Source organism: Rhinopithecus roxellana, chromosome 10, assembly GCF_007565055.1.
Source record: "Rhinopithecus roxellana isolate Shanxi Qingling chromosome 10, ASM756505v1, whole genome shotgun sequence".
Classification (NCBI taxonomy): Eukaryota; Metazoa; Chordata; class Mammalia; order Primates; family Cercopithecidae; genus Rhinopithecus; species Rhinopithecus roxellana.
Genome location: NC_044558.1, coordinates 44,134,930 through 44,157,755, shown reverse-complemented (window position 1 = coordinate 44,157,755; position 22,826 = coordinate 44,134,930). Strand labels below are relative to the sequence as shown.

General features: G+C 39.5%; 1 protein-coding gene across 6 annotated transcripts in view; it reads right to left on the bottom strand.

Moving 5' to 3' along the window:
• Window positions 1-22,826, bottom strand: part of GRIP1 (glutamate receptor interacting protein 1) — a 761,679-nt gene that overhangs the window by 330,397 nt on the left and 408,456 nt on the right. For 2 of the 6 annotated variants that reach the window (XM_030939012.1, XM_010379950.2), the window contains exon 1: window positions 3,429-3,653. The exons of 3 other annotated variants lie outside the window; for them this stretch is intronic. In XM_030939012.1, the coding sequence (XP_030794872.1) occupies window positions 3,429-3,483 (55 nt within the window). In that variant the 5' untranslated portion in view covers window positions 3,484-3,653. Of the gene's footprint in view, window positions 1-3,428; window positions 3,723-22,826 lie in introns of those variants that run through there. One more of the 6 variants, XM_010379957.2, reaches the window with a different exon arrangement.

Below are 22,826 nucleotides of genomic sequence, written 5' to 3'. Positions count from 1 at the left end.
ACCTGTCTCAAGGACGAGTAATCACACAATCATGACAAGAGAAAAAGAACAAAGTCTACAGGAGCCATGAAAATATCTCCACTTCTCTGAGAACATACTCCCTTCTCCTGAGGTATGGTAGCCCCTAGCTGAGAAACCAGGGCTGTCCCACGTAAACAGCTGTGAAGGCAGATGCCAAGAAGCCTAGATTTACCTACTCCAGAAAATCCTACTGTCAGATGTCTCTGGAAACCTCAGAAAATGTTATTTTGGGATTTGGCTCTAAGGTTAGGTCATCGGTAGACTCTCATTCTGGAGGAAGAAGAGAAGAACAGCATTGCTTCTTTAGATTTGAATAGTAGATGGGAAAGGGAATGCTTTTGACGGTGCTTGGTGTTTCCGTGAACCAAAGGTCCTCTCATAATGGTAGGCATGGGCCTTTTGGGTAAAGGTTATTTTCTTGCTCTTGTTCTACATTGGTAGGTACCTGATAAGGCAAAATGATTGAAATAGCAGCTTGAAACGTTAATAAGAAAATGACTCAATTCCCAAGTCGGAGAAGTGCTAAGTTCACCTGAAATATATTCTATTATAATATTGTGGGTCAGTGTCTATGTGGCGTGATCCAAGGACTTGTCTAGAAATACATGGTTTATATATCTTTTAAAATTACATCTGACCTAAAGAAAAAATATTTATTGTTCAATAACATATTGATTTTAAAAATGCTTCTTACACCAGCTCAGAAATCTAAGTGCAAAAAGGTCAGTGTCAGGCACACAGTAGGTACTTAATCTATATTTGTTAAATATATATTAGATATATGAAGAATGTAAGAATCAAGTAAAAATATCAAGAATGTGAGTGTTTGTAGAAAATTGTTTCCCTTTTATTCCATCATTTGTTCCTTAAGAAAATTAAGAAGAAATCGCAATTGTCATATTGCTTTTTCTTGTGGGTGATATCAACCACAAATAGCAAGGTAGTTTTGCAGTCATGAAGCAAACTTCCCCCTGCTAAGATCTGGGTAAGGTTTTAGCCAAAAGAGGTCTAATAAAGCTCTCAAAGCACTTCCTAAGAGCTCACAGAAGATTCAAAGGCCCTATTACTTTCAACTAGACAAATCCAATTCATTTTAACAAACAGTTTTGAAGTGCCTACTAAGTGTAAGGCCTTGTGCTAAATGTCTGGAAGAGTGAGTGTTAGATGGAGCCCTCAACAGGTATAAAGAAATATGTATGCTTGGGAGTTGAGGGTGAGGGTGCGGGAGTTGTGTGAATAGGGAGAAGGGGACAAGAAACTTCAAGTGTACATCCACCCCTGTCCCCAAGAACACTCCTGACCCTGAAAGAAAGGTCATTTTAATATTGTAATTACATATGTTTCCTGGTTTTATTATTACAGCTCAAGAAAACAGCACCACAAGTATGGGTGGGGTGCTAGAACTCAATGAATCCACTTTGGAACAAGAAGCATGGTGGAACTTGAACTTTGTTGGACAAGACTGGAGCAGATGGCAAGGCAAGGTACCGTGTTACTCAGGTGCATTCTTGTAAGTATTTGGACAGCCAGTCAAACACAAAGAAGAGCCCAATTACGGCAAATTGATTCTGCATAGAGATTTTATTTTAATGATCAACTGGCAGTCTTAAGTTAAATACCAAATAGAGCAGATATAAAGATTTTGGGAAAATGTGTGAGGTAGCAACTCCAAAGCAGGTACCAATACTTTCCTCAATTATCTAGATTTCTAGCAACTATATTAATAAACACTTAAATCTCCTTTCAGTGCAGGAGATCAATGATTCCATAAAATTCAGAAAACTGGGGAAGTAAAAAATATTTGTAAGAAGTATAAATTGCTTGGATTCAATCTCTTCCTAGTATGTAGGACTTATAAAAGAACTGATATAGATAAATAGAAAATAATGATTGCTTCATGTTTATGACGTAAGAAGAGCACTAAATTCTCAACATCAAGATAAGTAAATGCCAAAATTAGGTCAGAAAAGAACTTTTCAGAATAAGAGGCCTGCCTTTAAAAGTCTTAGCTAAAACCGTAACAGAAAGGATAGTCTCTTAGTCATGATTTACAAACAGAAATTGTACCTTTGTACCAATTGTAGAGGATAAAGTCAAAACAGAATTTACACCCTTGGGCTAACAGCCTAATTTAAAATGGATTATCTTCCCCATATTTCCCCCAAAGTACCTTTTAAAGGACTCACTCTGCTATCCAAACAAGTTGCAAATGCATTCGGGAAGTTGGTCTATAGTATTTATTCTCTTTCCTGTTATTGACTTAAAGATCTACTTCTCACTATTTGATTTGTGCTCATTCTTCTGCCAAATAAAATATTAATTGCATTTTTAGCTGCACTGCTGGTGATCAAAGAACTCTGATATGGCAAGCTAAACTGATAGAAATAGCATCCATTAACATATTTATAGGTTCGGAGCTTCTAGAACATAATTATATCCATTAATTAATTACTCAACAGCACTCTATATTACAGGCTGAAAAAGAAAGGCATTTGCAACTAAATACATTTACTCGGAATGAAGCTTTTTTTAAATAATAAATTTTCTCTAAGGAAGGTTCTATCTAAAGGAAATAAGGCAAGAGAGCTCACATATCTATATGGACGCAAGACAAGATTTTTAAGGCATCCATTTACTAACTTTTCAATAGAATGCTCACAAAGTAAATGAGATGGCACATCCAGAATGGTTCAAATACAATAATGCCTTAAATATTATAGAGAAATTTAATTACTATTTTAGAGTTCTAAGAGTGACAATCTGAAGCTAGTAATTCTTGATAAGATTCCGAGCAATGATTTTTACTTTCAAATAAACTTCTAATATTACATAGGACCAAAGTATTTGGAATTACATACTTTTCTGGACATGCAATTCTAACACATAAAGAAATTAAAGCTGTCCAGGGAAAAAGATGTTGGAAATTAATAGAACAAACAATTATTCTGTTGATCCACCAGCTGTGCGAGTCCTGAATCTGCCAGCAGCATTTAGTTTATGTATCATAAAAAGGACAGTAACACACACTTGACTTCTCTTGACCAGTTAATCAGCATGCAAAATGATGGTTTCCCACAATAACTTCAGCACCGGACCCAAACACATTCTCTTTTCAGCAAAGAATGAAGTCATTAAAAAAAAAAAAAAAAAAAAAAAAAAAAAAAAAAAAAAAAAAAAAAATCACACAAGCTGCTTTCATGATTTCAGCACGAACACAACCAGGATGTAAGGACAGAAAGCAAAGCCGAGTCTACTTCTACATATGTATCTATACATATTTCACTGAGTTCTTTGTTGCTTGACAATAAATTGTAAAGGCAGTCATATTTGAAAGTAAAAACCATTAAACTGTGTTTATAGAATACTGCAACAGACTCACTGAGGGAATAACAAGGAAAGCACGATACCTTTAGTAAGTCGCCTCAGAATTTGACAACGGCATTTAAAAGAGACAGCTATCATTCTTGCTCACTGCTTTCTGTGGCAAAGTGTACTCAGGGCTCTGCTCTGGTGGCTGCAGCAGCAGCAGCATATGAATTCCTTGCGCACATACCAGGAGAAAGGTAGTCCCAGTGGGGAGTGACAAAGCTTAATTCCTCTTGGCTGATGCAGAGGTCCGCTACATGTCATCTGGTAAATCTGTGTCATTCACTAGTACCACCACCCCTGCCCGCCACAGCCTCCTCCCCCTTCACAATCACAATGGCTTAGAAAGTAATGCCGTTTCGATAGCAACAAAGCACCAAATTGTACAAAGAAGGGACGATGCTGGGAGAGGAGCCATTCCATAAATCTAACACCAAGCACTGAGCAGTGCATTCTGTTTAAGGCAAAACGCTATGTATCCAGTCAGTTCAGCCACCATCAGCCCCTTTCCTTCTCAGCATCAAGTCAGTGTCCTTTATATGTCTCATTTAATGGAAATGCAAGTGAAATGCTTGCACTCTTACTTTAGGAAGAAATGCATGGATCATATACTATGTTCTTCAAACAACAACAGAAAGAAAAAAAAAAGGAAAGAAAAAGAGGGAGGGCCATTTATATTTGGGATTGAGGAAAGAATCATAGTTTTGCCTATAGCAGGGAAGCAGCTCTAGGACAGAGACCTCTTTGGTACTTCCTGAACCTATGAGAGTTAAGGCAGTGTATGTTCACAGAGGAAATACAAGAAAGGGTTTGGGCTAGGCAATCAGGCAGATGGAGTCCCAGCCCCTTTAATCACCCTTCCAAAAAAAGGACTTGGCTGGAAAGCAACACAGTCAAGACTGTTTCTAAAGATACCAGAAATAAAAGCAAACAAGGCCAAGTATTTCTATTTTTAATATACTTTATTATACTATTTCCCAAACAACCGTCCCCGAAACCATTCTTCTCATTATGCAAATAAAACAGTCTTGCGACATAGCAGATATTTATGAGTATCTGCTCCAATGGAGTGAAGAGCAAATTAACAAACCCTTCACAATCCATTCACAAAGTGACAAGAAGGCGGAGCACACCTCCTCATCTGCCAGCAGCAGCTTGCTCACTATATAGTCAATACAAACTAACATTTGGTAGGGAATTTTAATCAAAATCCACAATTCTCCCACAGGAGTTAACATAAACATTCAGGACAAAAAAATTAGACAGTTGGCCAGGAAGTTTAAGTAAAAAAAAAAAAAATCAATTAGTCAAAATGAAAAGATATATCACTCTCTAAACTACTTGATTAATATTTCTAGGACTTTATGAATTATTCATAAAGTTTTATTCTCTACTCTTCAGGCTGTAAAAAACCTTTCAAGCTGGTTTCTAAAATAACTTCCAGTATTCCAAATTTACTGGTAAAACTTTCTGTTCTTCATTCATAAATTCAATATGAACTCAAACAGCTTCAATCCATTACCATTGAAATGCATATGCTTTGTATTTTGAGTCCAACAGAAAAATAATTTGTGTGTGAAAAACATCTGAATATCATAAGCATCTACTTTAAATGTTTTTGAAAAGAACAGAATTCTTTTACCAAGGATGGTCTAGCTAAAGCAACCACTAATCAATAGAAAATACTATATTAAATGGACTGTAGTACAAAATCAAATTTTTATAATTGTTCTGATTAGCATAAATCTTTCTTTGAATTTCAACCCATATTATGTTCTTCTCTATTAGGCTATCCCTAGAAATAGTTTAGCCTCCTTGATATATATATTTTTGCTTTAAATAGAAATATACCTTAGTACTAGAGAACTGAGTTATTAGCTAAAGTGAGATAAATATTTACAGTTAGCTCTTTCCAAGATTCTTCTCCAAATCTAACATATTTCCTAAAATTCAGGCACTCCGAATACGCAGCTGCCAAGTACTATTAGTAGAATCTTGCCTGTGGAACACCACCACCCCAGCCCAGTCTACTCAAATAAAACTCAAAACCATACAGGAATCTCTTGCACCTCTGCTATTGTGCAGACTCAGATCCAATTTGCTTTTTCCTTATGACTAAAATGATTAAATATTTTCCCCTTTTCCTAACATGCTCATTTTTTTTTTAAAGCTCTGTCCTCTGGTCCCAAGAAAGGTCTTCAGAACTACTAAAATGATCTATTTCTTTGGCAGGGGAAATAACCCATCATGGAGCTCTTTGAAAGGTTTCTGAGAGCCCAAACTAGGGTTTTTTTTTCTCTCTTTGAATACTGTGGCTGCCAATCCATATCTATCCTATTAGCCTGCCTAGGAGCAGCCCCAGAAATCTTACAGAAATGGAGCCTCCTGCAGTAACTCTTTTCCAGAAAATGAAGGAATCCACCAAGTATTCCCATCTTCTTCCATTTCTGGCCTCGCTAATGCTCAGAGATTTCCCAGGGAGCCAATCCCAGGTCAACCTTTTTGCTCTAAGCCCTTTGTCCTCCCTTTGCCTAATGCAAGGTTAGCCTCCCATCCTGAACTCTAGCACTGGTAAAATGCCTTCCAACAATGCAAGCTTTCTATCTCAAAATGTATCGACTTGTAGGATGAAGGTCTCAAGTGGCCAAGGCAACCGGTGGAATCTGGACCACAGGCTCCTAACATGAGCTACCACTAGAGAGAGTGACCTACATTTCTTGGCTACCAGATCAATGTAAGCATGTGTCTTTGGCACCTGTCACAAACATGTTAATTATGGTGGTTTAGCTGTCTAGACAGTTCAAACTTTACAACATGCTCTGTGAGGGTTACCAAGCAGGGGCTATGGAAAAAGAAGGCAGTAAAATTGTACAAAATATAGATTGATTAAGCTCCGATGTGATCTGAAGAAGAGTGAGTGAGCTAGTTCAAGAGGTTTACCCCTCTTTACACAAACACCTCAAAATATGAAAATATGGGTTTGGTGGATTCAGGGCAGACTAGTCCCTTAAGATGATAATTCTTATTTCAGGGTTTCTTTAAAACATTAGTTTTGTTAAAGTATAATAGAAGTGTACCACGTTTATGTAGAATTTAATGAATTAGAAAGCACTGTCATACATAATGTCTCATGGAGCAACTCTATTGTAGGTTTTTGATCCAGAAAAGGAAAACTGGTTTCGGAGAAAGTGTTTTTCATCAAAGTCATTCAGCTAGTAAGCGGTAAAGAACAGGAAAGAACCACAGCTTCTCACCCCTGGCTAATCATTCTTTCTCCTCTTCTTTCTCACGGTTTCCTTGCCACCGATACAAAATGTGATCTAGTATACAGGGGGACAAATTCAATTAACAAAGAACCTTTAAGTGCAGTTATATTTCGACAGAGGGCAAAACTAGGGCCTATCACCTTCTCCCCTCTGAAGCACAGCTGATCATTCTAGGACCACCCTGACCAGAAGGAACCAGAAACGGGTGACAGTTAAGACAGGTACCGTCTAGTGAAAGACCATTATGTATCAAGTGTTTACCAGGAATCCCTTCTCACTGCATGGTTTGCCCATTCTGATTGGCCTGTGTCATGCTGGTTTTGAAATATTTGGAATATCACCTCCACTAACAATATGGTACTAATTTTATCATAAGAAGGGGGTGGGTCGTGGTGTATGGACGAACAAAACCTTAAGATTGGCTCAAAGGTTCCAATATATTCTCAAAACCAAAGCTTTCCAGAGCTTTATCAGGGGGTGGCACACATAGCCCCACAATCTTATTCTAATTTTCTCATTTCCTTGATTCGCTGCCATTGTATTCATTCTTTTATATAACATCTCTATCCCAAAAATAAACAGTGCAGTTTGGAGGTTCTTCTGATTCTTAACAAGAAAGAATCATCATAAACCAAAAATGTTCTGCCATATACCTAAACCTGGAAATTCATTTTGCAAAAAAACTAAAACAATGAGGTTAATCCCACAAATACTCAACATTTTATATCATTAGAGTCAATTTGATTAAAGCATTAAAATAATTTGCACTTTCTTCTTCATTTCAACTTCATAAATCTTTCTGATATGAAATACACCTGATAGATCCCATTTATTTGCTCATTTAACTATTACATTTCTTTGTCTTTGCATGCAATTGCTTTAAAATGCTTAACATGCTTAGCTCATTATTTAAACAGCATGGAGCATCCTGACTTGGCTAGCATTGAATATACTGGTCCTCACACCCCCTACCCTGCAACACATATACAGTTATTAAATGTTGTGCATTTCCCAAATCTTCCGGGTATTTTAAAACACAGTGTTCTCGGAGATCTTAAAATGCGACTCTCACCCACTTTTTCAGCTCCTTATAGACAACCGCATTGACTCATTCTTAGCTTATTATAATTGGCCATTTTTATCTCCCTTTTCAAAGACACCAAAAACAATCATGAGCTCAAACATGTTGTAATTCTTGTGACCACTGTCTGCTACTTAGTTCAACCAGTGTGTCAACATGAGACCAAACATTAGGGTCAGACAAGGGAGATGTACACTGAACAGAACTTGCCAGTGATGAGCTGTCATGGAGGACCACCAAAAAAGCAAGACCCAGTTTGCTGACACAGCTTCTAAGGGTGTGAAAAGTTGGTATAATTGCCCAAGACACAATTTATCAGGCATTTTTTAAAGCAAATATTTTATGAGAAAACATTTTTGTAGAAGTAACGATGCCCTTTAGGAAGTGTCATTAGGACGTGCTCTTGCAAATCTGGGGTGATTAAAAAGCACTTAGTAGCTCAGAGCCTCTGGTGTGTTGTGATATAAAAGGGTGGGTATAATGCACACTTCATGTGTTATTTGCTTATTTAGGCAGGGCTCTGATGGCCATCACAGTGCCAAGGAAAGAAGGTTGCCTCCACTGAACATGAGGAACCCAGAAAAGCTCCTGTGAAGGTAACAACCTTAGAAATCCATCAGCTAAAAGCATCTGCTGGAAAATGTTAAAGATAGAATATGTAGAAATTGAGGAATGCTTGTACAAGAGGAAAAAAACTACCAGAAATAATCCTCCTAAGAGCCTAGGTATGTCCAACTGTTTACGGAGGCATTATGTAGGAGAGAATGGTGTAATGGCCAAAAGCACAGTTTAGAATCAAACTGCCTGACTTTGAATCTTGCTTTTGCCACTAAATGGCTGTGTGACCTTGAGTAAGTTTCTTAACCTTTCTGTTCTTCATTTGCAAAACGGTAAAAATCATTTCTAGGCTTGTTTGAATGGTAAACTGAATTTATCTGTGTAACATGCCTAGGACAGAGAGCAGTAAAAGATTTCGTTAGCCACTATGTATTTGGTAGAAAATACAATTTTACAATTTGACACTTGCTTACAGAGTCCAGACTCTTCCTTAAACTAGCTCCATGTGATTAGTATGGATTGGTTTGGTCAGAGAAATCATAAGCAGGTGGAGTTGGGATTAACAGCTAAAACACACCCTTTTCCACAAAATTTTCTGTGATTACAATGGTACAAAGTGGTTTCTCTCCTTTAACTCCTGCAACCTCTTCCTTCTTTCATGCCTCCTCTTTCTCTGCCCCTAAATGTTAGAATTACCCCAAGCTCTGTCACAGCATGTTGGTCACCTTCTTCACCATTTTATCCTCTCCCAGGGCTCCAGCAATGGCCTCTCTGCTTTGACTCCCATATCTCCACTGTCAGCCCAAATTTGCTCCCTCATTTAACACTCCCTTCCCCTGGCGGGGGATGGTGGCTCACACGTGTAATGCCAGCACTTTGGGAGGCTGAGGTGGGCAGATCACTTGAAGTCAGGAGTTCAAGACCAGCGTGGCCAACATGGTGAAACCCTGTGTCTACTAAAAACACAAAAATTAGCCAGGCATAGTGGTGCGCACCTGTAATCTCAGCTACTCAGGACACTGAGGCAGGAGAATCACTTGAACCCAAGAGGCAGAGGTTTCAGTGAGCCGAGATCCTACCACTGCACTCTAGCCTGCATGACAGAGCAAGAGTCTGTCAAAAACTTACAAGCTACAGAACCCATTTAACAATAAAACAAAACAAAGCTAAACAACCTTCCCTCATCCTTGAGTCCAACATCTGTGGGCAGCCTTCATGACCATCTCCAACTAGATTTGAACTGAATCAAGCTCCATTTTCTCCCCAGCAGGACACACGTTTCTCTTCCATGAGCTCACTGCATCATCACCCTCTTTCTCAAGCTCACCTTTAAAACGCCTCTTAACACCCTCCTGCCAGCATCCTAGTCCTCCTGACACCTGACTGCCAGCATCCTAGTCCAGACCTTCACGGGTACTGTGCACAGGAGTTTTCTCCTACAGACATTTACTGATTACCTTGTTCTAGGTACTGAGGTTCTGTGACCCACACAGGGGTTCTTCCTCCTAACTCATTCCAGAATCAGTGACCAACACTTGCTTTTATTTTTATGAATGTCTGGGTAGTTCTTTTGGGGCAGGGGGCGGTATTACTCTTCAAATTTTGTAGTGCTCGTCAAATTTTGTTCTTTTTTAGGGCTAAATTAATAAGTACTTTAATATAAATAATCTCATGGATTTAGGATATCACACAGCTGACTTATGTCAGATACTCTGACCAACAATTTGCAGATAACCTGGAAGATAAGCACATTATTTGAATAATAAAGAAAAGTGGAAAACCCAATAGGGAGAGGTTCTATATTCAAATTAAAAAGATGAATTTTCAATACATAGACTAAAGCTGTCTTAAAAGAACGTTCATTTTCCACACTCCCAGGATATAGCGGTGGTGGGCTTACGTGCTACCAGGAAGGAAAGAAACACAGCTACTTCAAAATCCAACGCCAACCATAAGGAGTAGTGATGTGTGCACAGCAGCTAGGTTAGATCAAGGGAAGAAATGAGATTTCTAAAACAGGTTGGATGAAGTGGTTTGTTGACAGTACTCCCTCCATACCCAGTTTATTACCCTTTCTTGTTTTATTTTATTCCCATATCACGAATCACCATCTAACACACTACCTATTTTAATTATTTTTCTGTTTATTGTCTGCTGCTCCCTGCCCATGGCTTTTTTTAAAAAATGAGGGCAGGATTTTTTGGTCTATTTTGTTCATTGTTTAGAACAGTACCTAGCACATAGCCAATGTTCAATAAACTTTTGTCGAATAAATAAATGTGAAAGGATTTCCCTTCTAGTGGATTTATTTTACATGCAATACTGTTTATGAAGCTCTTATGGAAAAGAGGATGCTCATAAATTACTTTAAAAAACAACAATAGCACTGCCACTTTAAGAGAAAATTCTTCCAAATAACATGATTCTTGAATGCTACCTGTTTGCAGAGAAGAAAAAGGAAAAGGGATGTGTTCTGTGCCCGCTCTTCCAGAGCACACCTCAGATTCATTCCTGGTGCTTCTGACAAGATCATGAGGACCCTGTTGTTCTCCAGATATGAAGAAACATACAGCCCAGCCAGTTTTTCACTGAAGTCAGAGGCAGCAAGAGCAACAAAGAAAAAGGCAAAGTAAAAGATGCTAAAATTAAAAAGTTGTCTTGGTTCTGTGTATGAAGGAAGTATGAAATACACATTCTCCCTGAGAGTAGATTCTGGTCTGACACGCTTAATTATAGCCTGTCAAGGACATAATGTATCTCTAAAGTAATTCAGGTGTCTGTTTTTGGAAGCTCTAGTAATACATTGCTAAAAACTCTGTAATTCCATCTTCAACACGGCTTTGTACTATAACAACCTCCAAACTTTTTTGCTGTTCCAGCTGCTATTTTGATGACTTTCATTTTGTGGTATAGGAAGGAGTTAAGTTTTCCATAGTAAGAATGCATGTACTAAAAACAAACTATAAGGCCAGGCACAGTGACTCACACCTGTAATCTCAGCACTTTGGGAAACTGAGGCAGGAGGATCACTTGAGCCCAGGAGTTTGAAATCAACATGGGCAATATAGTGAGACCTCGTCTCTACAAAAATATTTTAAAACTCAGCAGGCTCATGTGATGGTACACACCTGTGGTCCCAGCTACTCAGGAGGCTGAGGTGGGAGGACTGCTTGAGCCCAGGAGGTTGAACTATAGTGAACCATGATTGTGCCACTGCACTCCAGCCTGGGTGAGACAGCAAGACCCTATCTCAAAACAAACAAACAAACAAACACAAACAAAAACACTACAACAAAGCCTCCTCAATTCTAAGACACGCTACTCCTTCAAATAAAACTGTACTGACAATATGTGAAGGTATCCTATTGAGTATATGTTGACATAATTATCTTTTCTGATACAATGAAGTGGAAAAACTCTATCACCCCTTCAAGTAATGTGTACTATGAGTCACCAAAACACATGCAAGTAGGTGACAAATACTAACACCTAGAATATTTTAATCAAATATCGCTAACTGTAATAATGGTGGAAAGTAAGGAAAAGGGAAATTAAACATGGGAAATATGGCGGCAGAGTTGAAAGATGTCTAAGGAGTCAGAAGCCTCAGGTTAAAATTCTAATCCAGTTACATATCGGCTGTTTCATCTTGGGTAAAAGTGACTGGGCACATGCCTTATGCCAGCCACCATGATGGGCCCTGGATGTAAAAAGGTGAAAAAAGTACAATTCCTTTGCTAGAAAAGTATATTCACAGGCAAAGTTCTAACTCACAATACTAAACATGTAGTTCTGAATTCTAACTTACAAGCTACAGAACCCACATATACAAAAGGTCAGTTAATCCACACGAATTGTTTATGCTTAAACAGCATCAAGGGCTCCTTCCTCTTCAGGGAATAATAACACCTTGATTTTCTCTTGCAGACCCACTCTCGGTCCACATGGTGTGCATGGGGCTGGCACTCCCCTACCTCTACCCCTCCAGGAATGGGTATCAAGGCTGACTAAGTGGAACACACAATCACTTAGTCGCAGGGACTGGTCCAGAAATAGGCAGTCACACAAGCCATGTTAATGAGATGTAATCCCAGGACTTTTGTTAGAACTACTGCAAAGAAGACAGTCTTCATTCCACTGGGAATGGTAGGCTATGTACTTGGAGTTGCTATCATATCACCACGTGGGAAAAGCTGACTTTGAATCATATCAAGACAGAGGAAAACAGAGTCAAGGGATGGAGAGTGACAGATTCCTGGAGATGTCGTTGAAACATCCGGATTCATCCATTTCTAAATCACTAATACACCGGACTTAGTTACTTGGGTCAGGATGGTCTCCATTTTGCTAATTTAGTTTGAGTTGGATTTCTGTCACTTGGGATCAAAGAGTCTTGTCTAATAATTTTTTTTTAAGCTTTAGATTCTTGATCTGTAAAATAAGGCATTTGTGTCTCTTAAATTCCTTACAGTTCTACCATTCTATTACAATACTGAATTTACCAATTTTACTGGGTTGCTGAGATGATCAAACTAGATAATAAGAAAGCACTTTGTCAATTTTCAAGTACTTACAAAGAGTAGGAATGGCTATGAAAATAATACTCAAATATATGTGTATTTGTGTGTATTTGTGTGTATACTGAAAAATTAGGAGGATCCAGAGTCCATTCCATTTGTAATACAGTTATATAAGAAGCATAGACTCAGAAAACATGAAAGAAAAAGGTCTCACTCTTGTGCTTCTCTCTTAGGAAATTCACATTTCACTAAATCTCAAAGGTTTCTGCTCACCATATCTTGTCTTCCTAAGTCATTACCAAAACCCACAAGGGCCTTTTTCTTTCACTTAAAAAAATAGTGCCTATTATTTTCCACTTTATTTCCATAAAAATGACATTAAAGTTCTCCTTGGGGATGTTTTGCAAACACTTTCAATCACCGACCACTGACTCAAAAAAAAAAAAAAAAAAAAAAAAAAAAAAAAAAAAAAGGCAAGGCATTTTGTTTTCCTTCAAAGGCGGAAACAACCCTCTAATAATGTCTACAGGGGAAAAGGAGCTCTATAAAAATGGACGGAGTGAAAAACCAGGGAAAAAATAAAAGAAGTCAGCATTGAGGAACATTCTTCACTGGGTCTCTTCCTCTCATCAGACACCTCCTTAACATCCAGGTGCACAAGCCCCCTGCAATCTAGCAAGTACACCTTCCCTTTCAGGTCTGCACAGCTGCACAGTCAGGCGAGCAGCTACTAGAGGGCAGCAAAGGATCAGAAATGGGAGTGCAGGGCTCAGGCATGCTGGCTGGGAACTGACCAGACGACCAAATTGAGGCCAGATACTTGAAGACAACCTTGATCCAGTTCCCATTAAAAGACAGGAAGGATCATGGAATCCCTCTAAGTTCTTAGATGACTATAACAAAGCTTGTGTTGACAGTAATCCAAAAATTTAGCACAGTATCCAGTGACAGGAGCAGAGGCTGAGTTGTCAAGAAACCAGGAGCACATGGGAAAGCCAAGGGGGAGCCGAAGTTCAGTTCGAGAAGCAGGAGGAGAGTTAGGGGAACCTGGCTTCTAATCAGAATTCTGGGAACCAATTAAGTCAATCATTGTCATTGTCATCACGATCATCATCAACATGGGTAGCACTCACTTCTCTGTGTGCTAGCCATGGATTAAGTCTATATATACATTTCAAAAGGCATATGCAGGAGAAACATTTTTACCTTGCTTTACTGAGGTATAGTTGGCATAAAATAAATACTGTATATATTCAAGGTGTACAACATGATTATATATATATATATATATATATATATATATATATATATAGTGAAATGACCACAATCAATTAACACATTCATCACCACTCAGCATTGATGTGGGTGTGGTGAGGGCCATGAGGGTACTTAAGATCGACTCTCTTACCAAATGTCAAGTAAACAATACAGTATTATTAACTATAGTTACCATGCTGTACATTAGATCTCCAGAACTTACTCTTTTGTAATTGAAAGTTTGTATCCTTTGATCAGCATCTCCCCATTTCCCCCTCTCCCAGACCCCTGGCAGCCACCATTTTACTCTTTTATGAATTGGACATTTTAATGTATTTTAATTTTAAAATTATTTATTATTAATAATTTATTTTTTTGAGACAGGGCCTTGCTTTCTTACCCAGGCTAGAGTGCAGGGATGTGATCATGGTTTGCTGTAGCTTCAACCTCCAGAGTTCAGATGACTCTCCTGCCTCAGCCTCCCAAGTAGCTGGGACCACAAGCACATGCCACCACAAGCACATGGCTAATTTCTTCTATTTTCTGTAGAGAAGGGCTCTCCCTATGTTGCCCAGGCTGGTTTCGAACTCCTGGGCTCAAGTGATCCTCCTGCCTTGGTCTCCTAAAATGCTAGGATTACAGGCATGAACCACCACATTCAGCCAAATTTGACTTTTTTAGATTCCACATATAAGTGAGATCATATAATATTGGTCTTTCTGTGTCTGGCTTATTTCACTTAACATAATATCCTCCAGGCTCATCTATACTGTAGTAAATGGCAGGATTTCCTTCTTTTCATTGCTCAGTAATATTACACACACACACACCACGTACACCATATTTTCTTTACTCATTTCAGATGGAAACTTAGATTGTTTCCACATATTGGCTACTGTGCAATGAACATGGAGGGTACAGGTATCTTTTCAAGATACTGATTTCATTTCTTTTGGATATATACCCAGAAGTGGGATTACTGGACTGTATAGTATTATTTTTAATTTTTTAGACCAAGCATGATGGCTCATGTCTATAACCCCAATATTCGGGGAGGCCAAGTCAGGAGAACCAGTTGAGCTCAGGAGTTTACGACTAGCCTAAGCAACATAGTGAGACCTTGTCTCTAATAAAAATTTTAAAAATTTTTTGAAAAAATTAGCCAGGCATTGTAGTGTGTGCCTATAGTCCCAGGTATTTGGGAGGCTAAGGCAAGAGGACTGCTTGAGCCCAGGAGTTTGAAGCTGCAGTGAACTATGATCCTGCCACTGCAGTCCAGCCTGGGCAACAGAGCAAGACCCAGTGTCAAAAACAAAACAAAACAAAAACACTTTGTTTTTAAGAACCTCCATAATGGAGGGGGCGGAGCAAGATGGCCGAATAGGAACAGCTCCAGTCTCCAACTCCCAGCGCGAGCGACACAGAAGACCGGTGACTTCTGCATTTGCAACTGAGGTACTGGGGTCATCTCACTGGGGAGTGCCAGACAATCGGTGCTGGTCAGCTGCTGCAGCCTGACCAGCGAGAGCTGAAGCAGGGTGAGGCATCGCCTCACCTGGAAGTGCAAGGGGGAAGGGAATCCGTTTTCCTAGCCAGGGGAACTGAGACACACAACACCTGGAAAATCGGGTAACTCCCACCCCAATACGGCGCTTTAAGCAAAGAGGCAAACCAGGAGAATATACCCCACACCTGGCCGGGAGGGTCCCACGCCCACAGAGCCTCCCTCACTGCTAACACAGCAGTCTGCGGCGATCTATCCGCAAGGCAGCAGCGAGGCTGGGGGAGGGGCGCCCGCCATTGCTGAGGCTTAAGTAGGTAAACAAAGCCACTGGGAAGCTCGAATTGGGTGGAGCTCACAGCAGCTCAAGGAAGCCTGCCTGTCTCTGTAGACTCCACCTCTGGGGACAGCGCACAGCTGAAGACCAACAGGGGAAACAGCGAGGGCCGGTGCAGACCCGAACGACTCTGTCTGACAGCTTTGGGGAGAGCTGTGGATCTCCCAACCCGGAGGTTGAGATCTGAGAACGGACAGACTGCCTGCTCAGGTGGGTCCCTGACCCCTGAGTAGCCTAGCTGGGAGACATCCCCCACTAGGGGCAGTCTGACACCCCACACCTCACAGGGTGGAGTACAACCCTGAGAGGAAACTTCCAAAGGAAGAATCAGACAGGTACACTCGCTGTTCAGCAATATTCTATCTTCGGCAACCTCTGCTGCTGATACCCAGGCAAACAGGGTCTGCAGTGGACCTCAAGCAATCTCCAACAGACCAACAGACAGTCCTTCTGACTGTCAGAAGGAAAACTATCAAACAGGAAGGACACCTATACCAAAACCCCATCAGTACGTCATCATCACCAAAGACCAGAGACAGATAAAACCACAAAGATGGGGAAGAAGCAGGGCAGAAAAGCTGGAAATTCAAAAAATAAGAGCGCATCTCCCCCTGCGAAGGAGCGCAGCCCATCGCCAGCAACGGATCAAAGCTGGTCAGAGAATGACTTTGACGAGAGGAGAGAGGAAGGCTTCAGTCCATCAAATTTATCAGAGCTAAAGGAGGAATTACGTACCCAGCACAAAGAAACTAAAAATCTTGAAAAAAGAGTGGAAGAATTGACAGCTAGACTAATTAATGCAGAGAAGATTATAAACGAAATGACAGAGATGAAAACCATGACACGAGAAATACGTGACAAATGCACAAGCTTCAGTAACCGACTCGATCAACTGGAAGAAAGAGTATCAGCGATTGACGATCAAATGAATGAAATGAAGCGAGAAGAGAAACCAAAAGAAAAAAGAAGAAAAAGAAATGAACAAAGCCTGCAAGAAGTATGGGATTACGTAAAAAGACCAAATCTACGTCTGATTGGGGTGCCTGAAAGTGAGGGGGAAAATGGAACCAAGTTGGAAAACACTCTTCAGGATATCATACAGGAAAACTTCCCCAACCTAGTAGGGCAGGCCAACATTCAAATTCAGGAAATACAGAGAACGCCACAAAGATACTCCTCCAGAAGAGCAACTCCAAGACACATAATTGCCAGATTCACCAAAGTTGAAATGAAGGAAAAAATCTTAAGGGCAGCCAGAGAGAAAGGTCGGGTTACCCACAAAGGGAAGCCCATCAGACTAACAGCAGATCTCTCGGCAGAAACTCTACAAGCCAGAAGAGAGTGGGGGCCAATATTCAACGTTCTTAAAGAAAAGAATTTTAAACCCAGAATTTCATATCCAGCCAAACTAAGTTTCATAAGTGAAGGAGAAATAAAATCCTTTACAGATAAGCAAATGCTTAGAGATTTTGTCACCACCAGGCCTGCCTTACAAGAGACCCTGAAGGAAGCCCTAAACATGGAAAGGAACAACCAGTACCAGCCATTGCAAAAACATGCCAAAATGTAAAGACCATCGAGGCTAGGAAGAAACTGCATCAACTAACGAGCAAAATAACCAGTTAATATCATAATGGCAGGATCAAGTTCACACATAACAATATTAACCTTAAATGTTAATGGACTAAATGCTCCAATTAAAAGACACAGACTGGCAAACTGGATAAAGAGGCAAGACCCATCAGTCTGCTGTATTCAGGAGACCCATCTCACATGCAGAGACATACATAGGCTCAAAATAAAGGGATGGAGGAAGATCTACCAAGCAAATGGAGAACAAAAAAAAGCAGGGGTTGCAATCCTAGTCTCTGATAAAACAGACTTTAAACCATCAAAGATCAAAAGAGACAAAGAAGGCCATTACATAATGGTAAAGGGATCAATTCAACAGGAAGAGCTAACTCTCCTAAATATATATGCACCCAATACAGGAGCACCCAGATTCATAAAGCAAGTCCTTAGAGACTTACAAAGAGACTTAGACTCCCATACAATAATAATGGGAGACTTCAACACTCCGCTGTCAACATTAGACAGATCAACGAGACAGAAAGTTAACAAGGATATCCAGGAATTGAACTCATCTCTGCACCAAGCGGACCTAATAGACATCTATAGAACTCTCCACCCCAAATCAACAGAATATACATTCTTCTCAGCACCACATCGCACTTATTCCAAAATTGACCACATAATTGGAAGTAAAGCACTCCTCAGCAAATGTAAAAGAACAGAAATTATAACAAACTGTCTCTCAGACCACAGTGCAATCAAACTAGAACTCAGGACTAAGAAACTCAATCAAAACCGCTCAACTACATGGAAACTGAACAACCTGCTCCTGAATGACTACTGGGTACATAACGAAATGAAAGCGGAAATAAAGATGTTCTTTGAAACCAATGAGAACAAAGATACAACATACCAGAATCTCTGGGACACATTTAAAGCAGTGTGTAGAGGGAAATTTATAGCACTAAATGCCCACAAGAGAAAGCAGGAAAGATCTAAAATTGACACTCTAACATCACAATTAAAAGAACTGGAGAGGCAAGAGCAAACACATTCAAAAGCTAGCAGAAGGCAAGAAATAACTAAGATCAGAGCCGAACTGAAGGAGATAGAGACACAAAAAACCCTCCAAAAAATCAATGAATCCAGGAGTTGGTTTTTTGAAAAGATCAACAAAATTGACAGACCGCTAGCAAGGCTAATAAAGAAGAAAAGAGAGAGGAATCAAATAGATGCAATAAAAAATGATAAAGGGGATATCACCACTGACCCCACAGAAATACAAACTACCATCAGAGAATACTATAAACGCCTCTACGCAAATCAACTAGAAAATCTAGAAGAAATGGATAATTTCCTGGACACTTACACTCTCCCAAGGCTAAACCAGGAAGAAGTTGAATCCCTGAATAGACCAATAGCAGGCTCTGAAATTGAGGCAACAATTAATAGCCTACCCACCAAAAAAAGTCCAGGACCAGATGGATTCACAGCTGAATTCTACCAGAGGTACAAGGAGGAGCTGGTACCATTCCTTCTGAAACTATTCCAATCAATAGAAAAAGAGGGAATCCTCCCTAACTCATTTTATGAAGCCAACATCATCCTGATACCAAAGCCTGGCAGAGACACAACAAAAAAAGAGAATTTTAGACCAATATCCCTGATGAACATCGATGCAAAAATTCTCAATAAAATACTGGCAAACCGGATTCAGCAGCACATCAAAAAGCTTATCCAACATGATCAAGTGGGCTTCATCCCTGGGATGCAAGGCTGGTTCAACATTCGCAAATCAATAAACGTAATCCAGCATATAAACAGAACCAAAGACAAGAACCACATGATTGTCTCAATAGATGCAGAAAAGGCTTCTGACAAAATTCAACAGCCCTTCATGCTAAAAACGCTCAATAAATTCGGTACTGATGGAACGTACCTCAAAATAATAAGAGCTATTTATGACAAACCCACAGCTAATATCATACTGAATGGGCAAAAACTGGAAAAATTCCCTTTGAAAACTGGCACAAGACAGGGATGCCCTCTCTCACCACTCCTATTCAACATAGTGTTGGAAGTTCTGGCTAGGGCAATCAGGCAAGAGAAAGAAATCAAGGGTATCCAGTTAGGAAAAGAAGAAGTCAAATTGTCCCTGTTTGCAGATGACATGATTGTATATTTAGAAAACCCCATCGTCTCAGCCCAAAATCTCCTTAAGCTGATAAGCAACTTCAGCAAAGTCTCAGGATACAAAATTAATGTGCAAAAATCACAAGCATTCTTATACACCAGTAACAGACAAGCAGAGAGCCAAATCAGGAATGAACTTCCATTCACAATTGCTTCAAAGAGAATAAAATACCTAGGAATCCAGCTTACAAGGGATGTAAAGGACCTCTTCAAGGAGAACTACAAACCACTGCTCAGTGAAATCAAAGAGGACACAAACAAATGGAAGAACATACCATGCTCATGGATCGGAAGAATCAATATCGTGAAAATGGCCATACTCCCCAAGGTTATTTATAGATTCAATGCCATCCCCATCAAGCTACCAATGAGTTTCTTCACAGAATTGGAAAAAACTGCTTTAAAGTTCATATGGAACCAAAAAAGAGCCCGCATTGCCAAGACAATCCTAAGTCAAAAGGACAAAGCTGGAGGCGTCACGCTACCTGACTTCAAACTATACTACAAGGCTACAGTAACCAAAACAGCATGGTACTGGTACCAAAACAGAGCTACAGACCAATGGAACAGAACAGAGTCCTCAGAAATAATACCACACATCTACAGCCATCTGATCTTTGACAAACCTGAGAGAAACAAGAAATGGGGAAAGGATTCCCTATTTAATAAATGGTGCTGGGACAACTGGCTAGCCATAAGTAGAAAGCTGAAACTGGATCCTTTCCTTACCCCTTATACGAAGATTAATTCAAGATGGATTAGAGACTTAAATGTTAGACCTAATACCATAAAAACCCTAGAAGAAAATCTAGGTAGTACCATTCAGGACATAGGCATGGGCAAGGACTTCATGTCTAAAACACCAAAAACAATGGCAGCAAAAGCAAAAATTGACAAATGGGATCTAATTAAACTAAAGAGCTTTTGCACAGCAAAAGAAACTACCATCAGAGTGAACAGGCAACCTACAGAATGGGAGAAAATTTTTGCAACCTACTCATCTGACAAAGGCCTAATATCCAGAATCTACAAAGAACTCAAACAAATATACAAGAAAAAAACAAACAACCCCATCAAAAAGTGGGGAAAGGATATGAACAGACATTTCTCAAAAGAAGATATTCATACAGCCAACAGACACATGAAAAAATGCTCATCATCACTCGCCATCAGAGAGATGCAAATCAAAACCACAATGAGATACCATCTCACACCAGTTAGAATGGCAATCATTAAGAAGTCAGGAAGCAACAGGTGTTGGAGAGGATGTGGAGAAATAGGAACACTTTTACACTGTTGGTGGGATTGTAAACTAGTTCAACCATTATGGAAAACAGTATGGCAATTCCTCAAGGATCTAGAACTAGATGTACCATATGACCCAGCCATCCCACTACTGGGTATATACCCAAAGGATTATAAATTATTCTACTACAAAGACACATGCACACGTATGTTTATTGCAGCACTATTCACAATAGCAAAGACTTGGAATCAACCCAAATGTCCATCTGTGACAGACTGGATTAAGAAAATGTGGCACATTTACACCATGGAATACTATGCAGCCATAAAAAAGGATGAGTTTGCGTCCTTTGTAGGGACATGGATGCAGCTGGAAACCATCATTCTTAGCAAACTATCACAAGAACAGAAAACTAAACATCGCATGTTCTCACTCATAGGTGGGAACTGAACAATGAGATCACTTGGACTCGGGAAGGGGAACATCACGCACTGGGGCCTATTATGGGGAGGGGGGAGGAGGGAGGAAGTGCATTGGGGAGTTATACATGATATAAATGATGAATTGATGGGTGCTGACGAGTTGATGGGTGCAGCACACCAACATGGCATAAGTTTACATATGTAACAAACCTGCACGTTATACACATGTACCCTAGAACTTAAAATATAATTAAAAAAAAAAAATGATTTTTGAATGAACAAAAAAAAAAAAAAAAAAAGAACCTCCATAATGGTTGCACTAATTTACATTTCCACCAACAGTGTAAATAGGTTCCCTTTTCTCCACGCCAGCCAGCTATGCTATTTGCTCAACCCAAGAAATACAAGAATTAGTCAAAGGTAATTTTCATTTTATGAGATTTTTGCCTCATGCTTTAACTTTAAAACTAATCTCCACAACTCAACTCCAGTGCAACCACTACTAAATTCAATGATCTTCTAAACTAAACCTTATTTGTCACTTCTCATAGTCAAGGTTTTCTTTAAGCAACACGCCGTCAGTCATTTATATCTGTGGTCCTGGCTGAGGGCAAAAGCACAAACTATTAGAAACATTAGGTTTGCTCAAGTGCTGTGATTTATGCTTAGGCCGAAGAAGAAAAACTATCAAATGAATACACTAGAGGTTTCTTCCACAAAGCAAGGGGAAAAGTCTAAATATGTCATGAAAAATACAACAGGGAAAAATTTACTTTCAAGTTTTTACAAAGAATTAAAAAATACATATACATTTTGAAAGTTAGATCCATCAACTTTTACCTTTCTCGTTTTACAGATCTCTGAATGGTTCTTAATGGCTGCTTATGTCATCAAGCCTGGAATTCGACAACGCTCCCGGCATGACCTTGCCCACTCATTCTCCCGAAATTTTGGTTGTAAGTCCCAGTGGTGAATGAATGAAAGTGTCCTCTTTACAAACATTTTTTATTCTAAAGCTACCTTTATTTTGCCTTTACATATAATACTTTATTTTTAGAAATGACATTAAAAATAGCCCCTAGGAAGAGTCCTTCCATAGATTCTCTCTCTTAACCTGTTTGGGGAGGGAAATATGGGCACTTAATTGATCACAAGGGACTCACAGAAGGATGAACTATTTTGCAGAAGCATATGCTAATGGAAATGCACCAACCGCTAAGACCCACTGCTCACAGGAAGCATCATAAAACTGGTGAGCTGATGGAAGTGCAAAGCTATAACGTAACAGCCAAATTTATCTTTAAAAAAAAAAAATACAAAGTATCTTCCAAGTAGAAAATTAGAGAACCATTTGATATAATTCACGGCATATGACAGCTTGGCAGTAGATTTATACCCTGCTTTTTTTCTCCCTCCCTCAGTTTTCCATTATCAATCTCTCAGCAGGGTTTGGATTTCAGCATTGGCACCAATAGACAAAAGTAGA